Source organism: Protomyctophum parallelum (assembly GCF_964188405.1).
Source record: "Protomyctophum parallelum genome assembly, chromosome: 8".
In the NCBI taxonomy this organism is placed as follows: Eukaryota; Metazoa; Chordata; class Actinopteri; order Myctophiformes; family Myctophidae; genus Protomyctophum; species Protomyctophum parallelum.
Window position 1 is genome coordinate 38,294,666 of NC_139703.1, and position 14,708 is coordinate 38,309,373.

At 44.1% G+C, this 14,708-nt stretch overlaps 1 protein-coding gene across 1 annotated transcript; it reads right to left on the minus strand.

Moving 5' to 3' along the window:
* Positions 1-4,282: 4,282 nt before the first annotated feature.
* On the minus strand, positions 4,283-14,119 carry nab2 (NGFI-A binding protein 2 (EGR1 binding protein 2)). Its single transcript, XM_083771318.1, has 6 exons — positions 13,139-14,119; positions 11,064-11,197; positions 10,656-10,704; positions 9,547-9,664; positions 8,591-8,809; positions 4,283-4,404 (listed from the first exon to the last, which is right to left on the minus strand). Exons 1-6 carry the CDS (start codon positions 14,114-14,116, stop codon positions 4,301-4,303), a joined length of 1,602 nt encoding a protein of 533 aa, XP_083627444.1. The 5' UTR covers positions 14,117-14,119; the 3' UTR covers positions 4,283-4,300.
* Between the last annotated feature and the right edge of the window lie 589 nt (positions 14,120-14,708).

Below are 14,708 nucleotides of genomic sequence, written 5' to 3' on the forward strand. Positions count from 1 at the left end.
CCATTAGAGATAATTCTGGGGGTCCTTGACATGAAAAAGGTTGAGAACAACTGACATAGAAACATGGGTTTTTCAGAAAACTATTAGGATTGATTTTTTTTTCGACCTCAGTCCAAAATGGGTTAATTGGAAGACATAAGGAAACCTATAACTGTCCTCTCAGGGCTTATTTGGGTTATCCTTTTTAGCCCAAGTACAGTTTGCATTTCTGTCTAGTAATAAAGTCAAATCAATCAAAATAAAAAATAAAAGGCTGGTCAGCACAAAACAGATCCTATCCAGGTTGGAAACAGATTGCAAAAAACAACATCGACAGTGAATCAGATTTTTTACCACATTCCTGAAATGCGATTCAAATCTGATTTCTATAACGATTGATGTGTGTCTGTTTGGACACTCATACTGGTGCCTGATTTACATTTCATTGTTGGACGGCGTTGCTTGCAGAAAATAGCTCTTCTACATTAGCTCATAGTGCATTATTCTGTTACGCTTTCTCCCCCTACTCTGTACATATACTGTTTTTATATTTGTGATGATATTGAATTTCTGGTGTTATTTCTTATATGTTAATATACTCGTATACTGTTTTACATTTCTGTCTAATAAAATATGAAATCAATCAATCTCAAACATTTTCATAACAACGCGGATGTGTATTTGACCGCGCAGACCACCATCTGAAAATGTATTGTGCCAGGGAGAAGATTTGTGTTAAAAAATAACATCATTCAATGCTTTTCAAAAATACTTTTGACTGTTCTAGAGGCTAAGAGTTTTCAGAAAAACGTATGTTGCTATAATATATAGCTAAAATACCGTGCACGCCCTCAGGCAGACTCGTTGACGGCAGACTGCTGGGTGAGTGCTTGGGCGAACTTTGGGGCAGGCCCGTCTAGAGTTTGAATGGACCGGTGGGCCTGCTGAGAACTCTAGTTTTCACTTTGGGGCAGGCCCGTCTAGAGTTTGAAAATCAAGTCACAAACAAGTCTTGTTAAATAAATAAAGTGCAATAAAAGGATTTAAACAATAAAATAACATTTATTGAGATTTAATAAAATAAATAATCTGTTTTACAACATAACAAACCGAAGAGGATGTCTTAATGCTCAAAGAGACAGATAAAGATAAACCTGTGTGTACTGTCGGCTACCATCATATCGTTGAATGGACAGGAGGAGAGCGATCAGAACAGGTTGAAGTGTGTGTGTAACAAACATACAGTAACCATGATGTATACCAGTGTAATAATTTGGTCAGAAAATTATACCAAAAGGTTTCATATATACCCTGTGTGACAAAGGAAATTTATCGGAAGGTCCCATATTGTATTTAAAAAAAAAATAAGAATGTGATGCTGTTCGACTATTTTGTGCTTGTCTAGCCTTGAAGTTGCAGAATAAGGGCCGATTCATTTCATACTCCTATTTTACCGCTGTTTCAGCGCTGTAGTGCCGAAATGATTTCGGCTCGTCAGAAATGTTCAGTAGCACCGAAGAGCCGACTTTAGGACGGTATCCCCCCCCCCCCCCCCCCGAACCTCAAATGACGTCACACTGTAGGCTCTACAGAGCCAAATGACGTCACATTGTAGGCTCTACAGAGCCAAATGACATCACATTGTAGGCTCTACAGAGCCAAATGACGTCACATTGTAGGCTCTACAGAGCTAAATGACGTCACATTGTAGGCTCTACAGAGCCAAATGACGTCACATTGTAGGCTCTACAGAGCCAAATGACGTCACATTGTAGGCTCTACAGAGCTAAATGACGTCACATTGTAGGCTCTACAGAGCCAAATGACGTCACATTGTAGGCTCTACAGAGCTAAATGACGTCACATTGTAGGCTCTACAGAGCTAAATGACGTCACATTGTAGGCTCTACAGAGCCAAATGACGTCACATTGTAGGCTCTACAGAGCTAAATGACGTCACATTGTAGGCTCTACAGAGCCGAACAGACTTTTATTCGGCTCTGAAATAAGAGTATGAATCGGCCCTAAGAGTGCTGAGAGAGATAAAAGGAAAAAAACGAAAGAAAAAAGAATACTAAGCCCTTGAGAACAAAATCACTGCTTTTGAAATATTTGGACCCAGTTTCACGTACAGTAGAGTACAGTACAGTACAGTACAGTACAGTACAGTACAGTACAGTACAGTACAGTACAGTACAGTACAGTACAGTACACATGACGTATTTCCAGATACCAGATCCAGAGAAATGCTGTATTACATGTTGTGCTAATTTAGCATGGATATTAATTATAGGCCAATCTAAAAATAGGATTTCAAGACCCTACAACAATCACTGATATTGTAAAAAAAAATGCTAAATAGTAAAATTGAACTCAGTTTCAATTCAGAAAAAAACATCAGGCTTTCCTCAGAGGTTGTGTTATAGCACGATGAAGCAACACTCTAGCAGTGGTGGAAAGTAGCTAAGTACTTTTACTTAAGTACTGTACTTAAGTAAAATGTTGAGGTATTTGTACTTTACTTGAGTATTTCCAATTGCCAGTACTTTTACTTCTACTCCACTACATCTCAGAGCCAATTTATTTTTACTTTTACTTCACTACAATTATTTGAAAACTTTAGTTACTAGTTACTTTGGAGATTTAAATGTTGATTAGAAAACAATACATTAACCACTTCAACCCTATGCATTTTGGCCATTTGAAAATAGCCGATCTGCAAGCTCACAATGCGCATTGTGAGCTTGTAGATCGGCTATTTTCAATAGACTTTGTACACATTTTGAACTTGTGAAGTGGGACATTCTGCAATATGAGTACTTTTACTTTTAGTACTTTAAGTACATTTTGATGCCGATACTTTTGTCCTTGAGTAAAAGTACAAAAGTATCGGCATCAAAATGTACTAAATTGCAGTATTGGTACTTTTGCTTAAGTAAAACAATTGAGTACTTTTTCCACCACTGCATTCTAGATCCCCCCCCTCCCCCCCAAGCTTACAGCGACATTTAAATCAGTACAACAGTCACAAACAGATATTTAACAGATAAAAAGAAAAAACACCTGCCATTTTTGTTCCCAGTGGTGTGTGTGGAGGAGAGAGAGATGCAATTGTTAAAGGATTCAAATTCAAATCTTGATTTGTGTGTGACTCTATTGAGCAATGACATTTACATATTATCAACATACAAAGCAGGTGTTTTTCTTTAGTATGTTTTGCATTTGGGGGAAAGGAAACACCCCCTGGTTCTCCCCCGTCCCCTCTACACAATGTGAATATAATATACCCTCTATCAAAAACAATATTAGCACCGAAGGTCAAAACTAAAACGGCATCCGTTTCTCTGGTTTGTGAGGCTACAGTGAAAAGGACAAATAACGTTGATAGAAAGTGTTGGATGATGGAAATGCATACTTAACCCATTTTGGGCGGGAACCCCTTTTGGTGTTTTAAACATTATGTAAACATTATTATAATTTAGCTTTTGAAAAATAGCAGACCTACAAGCTCACAAGCTTGTAGGTCTGCTATTTTTTGAAAAATCGTGAAAATCTGGCCCAAATGTTTGAATATGTTCTTTCAGAGCGAACAGTTTTGAACTCAAATCTTTGCTTCTGGAAGGTTCCTGGAACAAAATATTTTCAGATATCAATATATTACATATATATTTGGGCGTCTTTGACATGAAATAAATGAGAACCACTGATATAGAAACATGAGGTTTTTCAGAAATGTTGTAGAATCGAGGTCAGGTCTATTAAAATGGGTTAAGCATCCACGTTTCTGCGAATGAATGAATGAATGAATGAATGAATGAATGAATGGATGGATGGAACTGTGGAAACAGTTACATGGAATCCCATTTCAAAAGCTGTGTGTGGGAACTCTTATGGCGCCCCCTGCTGGCCAGAGAGAGAGACTCAATATTCATTTTTTTGTAACATAATCGTCAACTGGTGATTTATTTTCCCTCCTCAGTGTTTTTCACAAGGAAAAATGGTTCTGTACAAAATGTACACGACTGGAATAAATGTTAGCTCAGATTACCTGTGTCCCCAAACAAAGCTCTTCTAGGCTCTATAGTATGAAATATGGAGTTGAATTTGTGTGGTTTAACTTTAACCAGAAGTGGAATGAATACCATAGTTGAACATCACAGATCTAATAACACAATTGCATTGAAGGGGCATGGTCCCTAAAAACAAACAAATTCACATATTTATGATAGTCGCGATTCAGACATAATATAATATTTATCATTCTTCCCCTGTCAGATGTACATATAAAGTCAGTTATGTAAGTACGGTCGACGCTACGTCGTCACTTGCCCCTGTGGTTGGACTCATCTTTGGTGATGCCAGACGGGCTGTCAGTCCGACAGGCCGGCACCGCAGAGCTCTTCCTCTCCATCTTACTGTCATAATCTGGTGGATGAAAAGGATCGAATTATCAATCAAATCAATAAACTTTATTTATTCAGACACAGGTTAACATAAAATCCCACTAACATCCTTTAACGTCGAAAAAAAAGTCTTTTCTGGAGAAAAAAACATGTTTCTATGTCAGTTGTTCTCAAACATATTCATGTCAAGGAACCCCAAATATATATGACATTGGCCGCCGACCCCTATCTGAAAATATGTAGTTTCAGGGACCCCTCTCAGTAGCAAAGATTTGAGTTAGAAACTCTCTCTGAAAGAACATATGTATTCAAAGATTTCAGGCACATTTTCACGATTTTTCAAGTGGCGCGCTACGAGCTTGTAGGTCTGCTACAAGCTAAAGGTCTGCTAAAGCATGACATAATGCTAACACCAAAAGGGGTTCCCGCCCCAAAATGGGTTTTAAAAACAGCAGTTTTTGTCACAGCCCTGCAGGCCACAGTCTGTGCCACACCCACTCATCCACTGCCCTGATGACTACCTGGGCCCACCTGTGTGTCTGTCTCACCTCACCTGCTCCCTAATGAACCTAGTCTATATATAGCCCTTGATGCTCTCATGTGGTTGTTGGTTTATCAGTTTGCTCTGCCTTGTGTATTCATTTATTCTTGCCTCGTAAGGTGTACCTGATTTCTACTTTTGCCAAGTAAAGACTTTAAGTTTATTCCTTGTGTCTGTGAGTTGTGCATTTTGGATCCTTTACCTGGGATAGAAGCCTGATAGTTTTATATAGTAAACAGTCATACCAGACAGTGCTTCCAAAAAGCAGACCCGATACCTAGTTACACTGAGGCTGGGGTTACACAGCACCAAAATAACACAGTTCTGAGACTCATTGAGCCGACACATACATTTGTATACATCAGGTTTCTCAGTAATGCATGAAAAGTATACACACCCACATTACAGAATAACTCCCTTGCACTGTCTGCTCCACCTTGGTGTTTTCAACAGTATACGCATGCAATCATAAGCAACCTGCAGTTTCTGCATGCCTGTTTTCTTAAATTTATATGTGTCAACCGAACAAATAAGGAAATGGATCTGTAATATAAGGCTACAGACAACCGTAGAACATCATACATCAAAAATTCAAAACGGTCCGCGAGTATGAGAACAGATGTACGTGTACCGCCTTATAAGTCGAACAATTTGACAACAAACTATTCCCGATCTCATGATTTGTTTTTCCTCTATGACGATGAGGATTATAGTCCTTAAAGCTGTTATCTATGTAATGGTTGAATATATAAATCCTTCCTTGTTTTTACAGCACAGGGGAAAGACTCTCCATGTGTGAACAAGTCACAAGCAACAGGTCATTTATTAAAAAGTGTCAGAATGTATAGTTAATAGGGTTTTATTTCAAGACTGGCTTCCACTTTATACAGTTAAAAACCGAGTCGGAGATTTGTTTATTTTAGGGTTTGATATATTGTGTCATTGTTCTGATGTTTGTTCTACGAGACAATTAAAGAATAGTTATATGCATACGCGTTAGGGCATTAAGCTACTAGTCGACTAGTTTACTAGTCGACTAGTTTACTAGTCGACTATGCTGGTACTAGTTGACTAGTTGATTGTCATAGTTGATAGTGATTCCCCCCCCCCCCCCCCCCCGATTTTGTAGGCCTCAAGATCAGGTAGATTATAGTTATAGTCACCAATGTAAACAGTTTTAAAATGTACAACAAAAAGAAAATAACTTTTACATAATAGGTGGTTAAACAACTAGTCAACTAGTCGACTAGTCAACTAGTAAAAATGACTAGAAGTGAATGCCCTAATACGCGTATAGTAATAGTTCTATGCATAAGCGTATTTGTAGTGTTTTAAACAGGTGAGGTCCGAGGATGCAAAATAAAAACTGCACACAATTCAAAGTGAACTAAGTAGTGAGAGAGAAACAAAACACACGTGAGGGGGAGACCGACCGACGTCAAGACATTCCACTTTTCTCCTTTCTGTTGTTGGGTGTACAGTATTTCCACCCCCTTCCAAAGTAACACAGGGATAGAGAGAGATAAAGTAACACAGGGAGAGAGAGAAAGATACAGCATGTGTATATAAAAAAGGGCCTGCCTTGTGTGGCACTTCCCTGCCCACGGGTTTTTTTATTTTTGTAACACTGTCGCTTGGTGAGTCAATGCAACGCCCCTCCAATTACCGCCCACCACCTCACCCCCACGCCCTACCCATCCCAGCCCGCCCCGACCGCCCACGCAAGCTAGCACCGTCTGACGTCAGGCAGCCTGACGACGCTGGCTGCTGCTGTGGTGTGGTGGTGGTGGTGGTGTGTGTGTGGGGGGGGATCTGCTTCAACCGCCCACGCACCACTTCCTGTCCCCCCCCCCACTCCCCCCCCCCCTGTGTCTTTGCTGGCTTCCCTCTTTTTTTCCTCCTCTTTTCTCTTTTCTCTGCTACCCAGAGCTCAGACCTGCCGTGCTAAGTCATCCGTATCAATTATATTTACAGCGACTTTTAGACGAGCCCTAGAATAGATAGACGGGTCTGCGATTGATTGTTTTGTGCTAATTTTTTTTCTTTCTTCCAAAGTTTTTGAAAACATCTTTTGCCTATAATGACAGCCAAGTGAGTGGTCAAGTTGATTGACAAAGATGTAGATGGTGAAGATTAGAAAAGTTGTATCTAATGTGACACTAAAACAGCACACAATGCTCTCTCTCTTTCCCTCTCTCTCTCTCTCTTCCTCCCTCGCTCTCTCTCTCCCTCCCTCTCTCCCTCCGTACCTCTCTCTCTCTCTCTTCCTCCCTCCCTCTCTCTCTCTTCCTCCCTCCCTCTCTCTCTCTCTTTCCCTCCCTCCCTCTCTCTCTCTTCCTCCCTCCCTCTCTCTTTCCCTCCCTCCCTCTTTCTCCCTCCCTCCGTACCTCCCTCTCTCTCTCTTCCTCCCTCCCTCTTTCTCTCCCTCTGTACCTCTCCTTCCCTCCCTCTCTCTCTTCCTCCCTCTCTCTCTCTCCCTCTGTACCTCTCTCTCCCTCCGTACCTCTCTCTCTCTTCCTCCTCTTTCTCTCTCCCTCCGTACCTCTCTCTCTCTTCCTCCCTCTTTCTCTCTCTCTCTTCCTCCCTCCCTCTCTCTCTCTCCCTCCATACCCCTCTCTCTCTCTATCTATCCTCCCGTTCCCCTTTTCAAACTTCTCTCCTTCTCTAATTTGCAGCGTAGTGAGGTAGGTTCAAGCTGCGTATAATGGTGGGAGGGTTCAGCTGCGTTGTATGGTGGTGGGAGGGTTCAGCTGCGTGTATGTATGGTGGGAGGAGGCGCGTCGCCTCAGAGAGATTGTGACTCACCACAGAGAGTTCAAACTGCAGATCCATGAAGTGTTCATTGTGAGAGAGGTTGGGGAATTGCCTGTCTGCCTTTTTTCAAGAACACATCAATTCTACATCAATTCCTTCTTTATCTGCGCAGAAATAAAGAGGTCCTCTGTTGTGCGCATTGTGTGTGTGTGTGTGTGTGTGTGTGTGTGTGTGTGTGTGTGTGTGTGTGTGTGCGTGTGCGTGCGTGTGTGTGTACGGTACGTGTACTATACTATACACATACAGTAAATTGTTGCGGGGCATGACTAAATCCACCCTTGACTTCGAGGTGCAGACAACAACACAGGTATCAGCAAGCATTGCGGTGGTGAGACCGATTGATTGCACATAATACTGTGGCTTTGTATTGCAGTGCAGAGACCACGATCTTATGAACAATGAACAGAAGTACTCATTTTTCATCCCCCCCCCCTCCCCCCAAAGCCACGAAAAGGTGCCAAATCCATCTTTCATTTGCACCTCCAACGCATTCACGTGGCGATGATTCCCTTCCTTCCGCCCCATTCGCACTTAATACGGCGTGACGTCACTGTAGCAGCCAAGAGAATGATTTGAACCCATTCTGGGTGGGAACCCCTTTTGGTGTTAGCATTATGTTGTGATTTAGCTATTGAAAAATAGCAGATCTACAAGCTCATAGCGCGCCACCGAGTGGCGCGCTATGAGCTTGTAGGTCTGCTATTTTCGAAAAATCGAAGAACCACTGACACTTTTTCAGAAAACTGTAGACGACATTTTTAGAATCTGATCTCAGGTCAGAATGGAAAACTGTCAGGATGTAGAAGACATTTTTATAGAATCTGATCTCAGGTCAGAATGGGTTAAATCTCACCTGTGGAATGAGGGCCCCCCTCGGGCGGCCCGCCGCCTATAGGGCCCATCTTGCCGGCGCGGTCGTGCGACACCATCCGAGCCAATCGGAGCCCTTCGTCCATCAGCGTCTGCTGGATGAGCTGGCGACTCCAGTTGGCGGGGTTGGCGTTGGCGGTGTCGGCGGCGGGGGGGTGGGGGTGGGGGGACGCTGATTGGTTGTTGCACTGCGAACTCGCGTCTGTTAGAGCCAGAGACAAAATTGGGTGTAAATGAAAAGTGCGATCGTCATAACCACACTGACCTCTGTGGCTTTGACTTTAGCGGATATAGTCAACGGTTCTCACAGTCAAGACAATTTACAATTTAGGCATTTAGCAGACACTCTTGATCCAGAGTGACTTACATTAAGCAAGAACAAAAGCATGGCATACATCACATATATAAAAAGTAGTTATCATGAATCATGTATAAACTAAGAACGTAACAGTGGAGTATCTATGTCAGCTATACATACTATACTATACTATATATTATACAATATACATGTATATTGTATATTGTATATATATATTGTACACATATATATGTGTACTATAAAGTGCTATGACTACATAAAATGCAATTCTAGTGCCGTCTACGTAACGAGCTATACTGTAAGTCTGTCTAAAATACTATCTAAGTCTACATAAAGTGCTAAGTAAGGGGCTAGGCTAGGGCAAGTACTACGGGCCATGGTGGAGTCTGAAGAGGTGGGCTTTCAGACTACAGACACTGACATTTAGTTCTTTTTTTAAAGAGACAGATGCAGATGAAATCTGATATACTATAACTGGGTGCCTAAAGTTCAGAATCAAAGCATGGATCTGAATTGAACGATTAAAAACCAAACAGCGGCTAAAACTTGCGGAATAAAACAACAATACAGTATCTCCTAAACTGTCATTTTCGCAGCAGATCGTGACACCATAAACATACCGTGTGACAAGCTATCGAGGCTCTCTGTTGATAGGCTGTCGTCGTCTGCCCTCTGTGCCAAACACTCGGACGCCTCGGCGCCATGAAGGAGCGAGGAAACACCCTCGGGTACGGCGCCCTACGGACGGTCAAGCATAGCTGGGGTCAGTAGACTGACCGGTGATGTACTAATAAACCTTCTGGAAGTACTGAAGGGAGGATAAGTGGTAGTTGCTGTGACACACACTACTCAGTGACTACTGTGTATTCCTTCCAGTCCTCTTCATCACATAATTATACAGACTATACGCCGACTGTAATAGGATTAATCAGACCTATACTTTGGCTGGTAGTACGGTAGTTGTTTTAGTGAGATAACTCTGGATTGCTGCTCCCTTATGTGTTTTATTGTCTCTCCACCAGGCCAAAGGCATGGGGGGAGAGTATGGTTTATTGTCTCCACCAGGCCGAAGGCATGGGGAGAGAGTACCGGTATGTTTTATTGTCTCCACCAGGCCGAAGGCATGGGGGGAGAGTATGTTTTACTGTCTCCACCAGGCCAAAGGCATGGGGAGAGAGTACCGGTATGTTTTATTGTCTCCACCAGGCCGAAGGCATGGGGAGAGAGTACCGGTATGTTTTATTGTCTCCACCAGGCCGAAGGCATGGGGAGAGAGTACCGGTATGTTTTATTGTCTCCACCAGGCCGAAGGCATGGGGAGAGAGTACCGGTATGTTTTATTGTCTCCACCAGGCCGAAGGAATGGGGGGAGAGTATGTTTGTCTCCACCAGGCCGAAGGCATGGGGGGAGAGTATGTTTTATTGTCTCCACCAGGCCGAAGGCATGGGGAGAGAGTATGTTTTATTGTCTCCACCAGGCCGAAGGCATGGGGAGAGAGTATGTTTTATTGTCTCCACCAGGCCAAAGGCATGGGGAGAGAGTATGTTTTATTGTCTCCACCAGGCCGAAGGCATGGGGAATTTCTATACACTATAATGAAACTATGCATATAATATATAGTGCTATTGTCTACATATCTAAGTTAATCTAAGATCTAGATTGTTTGACGTTGTGTCCAGCACATGTCCGAGCATGTACAGCACAGCACAGCACAGTACTACAACTCACCTCATGTTTCATCCTCTTTTGGGATGTCAAGTTGTCATCTGTGCTCGTCCTGTCAAAACAAAGCAAGAATTTCACACATCGAAAGCGAGACTAACATAATTATATTCTATTGCAGACATTTTGCATTTTGCATTTTGACAACAACCCAATCTAAGAGAGACCCTGGTTTATTTAGATCAAATGGTGTTACTATCATTCTTTTGGCTCTGTGCTACATCCGCTAAATGTCTAAATTGAAATACAACACTGAGAATAAGATTAGAAGTATACATAAAAAGCGTGCACGGTCATTTTTTCTTGGATCAAAGAGCACTGGCTCTACAGCACCAGAAGGTGTGTGGGTGTAGGTAATCATGGTCATTGGTTACAGGTGGGAAAATCCCCGCTCTGTGGGTTGGTTTTGCTTACCTTGCGTGCTTTAGTGTGGACGTGTAGGCGCATTTTCTCGCCACCTGCCTAGCCAAAGAAAACAGTTCCACACGTCTCAACAAAAGAGCATTGTCCCTCATACAGAACTGGGCAGCGGCTTCATTGATGATCAACTGTGTGTGGGGTAGGGAAACAAAACTAACATTAAAGAAATACTCCTACTTTATTTTTAATACTTTTCAATCTTATCTTTTTTTTTTGTTTTTTTGCAAAAAAAGAAAAGAAAAGAAAGAAAAAAAGACACCAGCAATACCATCTGTTGCTGCAGGAACTTTCCCTGGCCCAAACAGTGAATACTACAACACCCAGAATGCTTTTCTCTAGCTTTTCACAGCTTTTTTTAGACTTAGAATAACTTCATATTTTACTGGACGTGGAGCTGGACAGTTCTATAGAATACATACAAAACGTGGGAAAATGGAAATAGCTCAGATGTACATTATTTAGATTATGTATTTATTCTTCCTCCTCACCCGCGGTCTCTCGCTACGAGGGCCAAAGGCAGCGGTGGCAGCTATAGCTGCTGCCCACGACTCATGATCCTGCAGCAATACTGTACATTACGCGCTGATACAGACAAGATGGACATGTACAGTATACAGATAAAATGCCATTACAGTTTGGTATTTTGTATTTGAAACATTACATTATGGTTCTCTCAACCTGTGGCTTGGGTCCCCCCCACATGATTTTTGGGACAGTGAAAGTGTCAATTTAAGGACTTTTAAGACCTTTATAAAGCCTAACAAAACAACAAACTACACGCTAAAAACTGGTCAAACAATGACCAAAATTGTCAAATTATATAAGAAAGAGTCAAAAAATTTCAAAATAGCAGCTCGAGCGTTGCGAGGTGTTGTGAGCTTGTATGTCTGCTATTTTCACAATCTGTGAAACTGATTCAAACCAAATTGAATGCCCTCAACTGCTATAGTACATTCCAAGTGCTCCTCAGACATCAGGGTGGGGGGTCTCTCCAGTTTAAATATGATTTTCTTTTTTTGGGGGGGGGTTCCTTTAGACCAGTGGTTCCCAAAGTGGGGTCCGGGGACCTCTAGGGGTCCTTGAGGGAGTTCCAGGGGTTCCCCAGCTAAATGGTAGTTATAGGGAACCAAATGGACCCTTATGGGTCTGTAACCCAGAGAGTGTACTAATAGAACCAAATACCTCGTGGTGTGGGAGTTGTAGTTTCTGTGTTTACCTCGTGGTGTGGGAGTTGTAGTTTCTGTGTTTACCTCGTGGTGTGTGAGCTGTTTGCCCTCTCTCCGCTTTGAGTCGAAGCGGCCATAGATGTAGTTTTTTGTGTTTACCTCATGATGTGTGAGTTGTAGTTTCTGTGTTTACCTCGTGGTGTGGGAGTTGTAGTTTCTGTGTTTACCTCGTGGTTCTGTGAGTTGTAGTTTCTGTGTTTACCTCGTGGTTCTGGGAGTTGTAGTTTCTGTGTTTACCTTGTGGTGTGTGAGTTGTAGTTTCTGTGTTGTTTACCTCGTGGTGTGGGAGTTGTAGTTTCTGTGTTTACCTCGTGGTTCTGTGAGTTGAAGTTTCTGTGTTTACCTCGTGGTTCTGGGAGTTGTAGTTTCTGTGTTTACATCGTGGTTCTGTGAGTTGTAGTTTGTGTTGTTTACCTCGTGGTGTGGGAGTTGTAGTTTCTGTGTTTACCTCGTGGTGTGGGAGTTGTAGTTTCTGTGTTTACCTCGTGGTTCTGGGAGCTGTAGTTTCTGTGTTTACCTCGTGGTGTGGGAGTTGTAGTTTCTGTGTTTACCTCGTGGTGTGTGAGTTGTAGTTCCTGTGTTTACCTCGTGGTGTGTGAGTTGTAGTTTCTGTGTTTACCTCGTGGCGTGGGAGTTGTAGTTCCTGTGTTTACCTCGTGGTGTGGGAGTTGTAGTTTCTGTGTTTACCTCGTGGTGTGGGAGTTGTAGTTTCTGTGTTTACCTCGTGGTGTAGGAGTTGTAGTTTCTGTGTTGTTTACCTCGTGGTGTGTGAGCTGTTTGCCCTCTCTCCGCTTCGAGTCGAAGTGGCCATAGTGGTGTGGGAGTTGTAGTTTCTGTGTTTACCTCGTGGTGTGTGAGCTGTTTGCCCTCCCTCCTCTTGGAGTCGAAGCGGCCGTAGATGAGGCTGTACTTGCGGATCTCCTCCTCCTTGTTGGCGTCCTGTGGCGCCATCTTGTAGATGTGGCCCACCGTCTTGGCCAGCTTCTTGTTCATCCTCAGCAGCGTCTTCACCTCCCCGGGCTCCGACCGGGGCAGGGTCCTCAGGAGCCTCTCCACGCTCTCCCCCACGGCGCGGGCCGTCTCCGCGTCCAGCTGGCCCCCGGGCCAGGCCGAGAGAGGGCTGAGGGTCGAAGAGGCCGGAGGCGTGGACGCCGGGCCGGGGCGAGAACGCGACGACGACGAGACGGGCACGGGCGGGCTCGGCTGCTCCTCCTCCGTCCCGGAGCCGGAGGTCAGAGCTCCGAAGTTCCCCTCGGTTTCGCCGCCGCTGCTGCTGTTGAGCCAATGGGGGTCCATGGGCGAGAGCTTGTCCCTGTAGTGTGCGTCCAGCGGCTGCGGGGAGGCCCGCTGAGAGCACGGGCTCCGAGGGCTGCCGCTGTGCATGGGCGTGAGACAGGCCCGGTCCTGAAGCAGCAGCTCCCTCTCGCACGCGGGCGAACCGGGCCGGCCGTTGCTGCTGCAGCTCAGAGCCTTCCGGAGCCCGGCCGGCGTCAAGCCGCCGCTCGGCGCCGTGCCTTCCACCTTGAACAGAGGTATGCCCTCGCGGGCCGGCGGAGGCACGCTGGCGGCGACGGGCTGGTTGAACACGGCGGGGTTGTTGGCCCAGTCGCGGAGCGCCTTCTGCAGCCGGCGCACGTGCAGCGGCTTGGTGGCCATGCCCACCAGCGCCATGATCTCCAGGAACTCCTCCTCGGCCGCCTCGCACAGCTGCTGCACGTCGTCGCCGCCCTGCTGGATGAAGGTGTCGTAGTAGGACAGCAGGTTGGCCTTCTGGAGCACGCGGTACAGCTGCAGCTCCCCCAGGGTGCGCGGCAGAGACATGGCCGACTGGAACTACTGTACGGGGGAAGATATTAAAGATATTAAAGACATTAACTTAACCCATTCTGACCTGAGATCAGATTCTAAAAATGTCTTCTACAATCCGACAGTTTTCTGAAAAAGCTATGTTTCCATGTCAGTCGTTCTTCAATTTTTCAGAAATAGCAGACACCAGATGCTAACACCAAAATGGGTTCCCGCCAAAAATGGGTTAAAGATGGAGTGCCAGGATTTTTTCCCCCACCCTAAAACATGATCATCAGGTATTATTATAATATAAGGAGGAAGAACTCTTTCCAAAAAGTGTACAGTATTTGTTAAAATCATGCTTTTATGTGGACACGCCCACCAGTTCATTAAGTATGCCTGGTTTGCGGTGATCCACCTGAACTGAAGCCGCACCCACAGCTGTAGTTGTATGATAAAGGGGGAGGGGAGGGGCTGATAGTGTGATGTCACTATATTACTGTTTATTTCATTGGCCCGTTTGATTGTCAAGGGTTCAGCCTCCAGGAAGAAACCGTAAATACAAAGTTAACACACCATTGCACATAAAAACGACTCAGGGTGTCTAATGAAGTACTGTCACCTC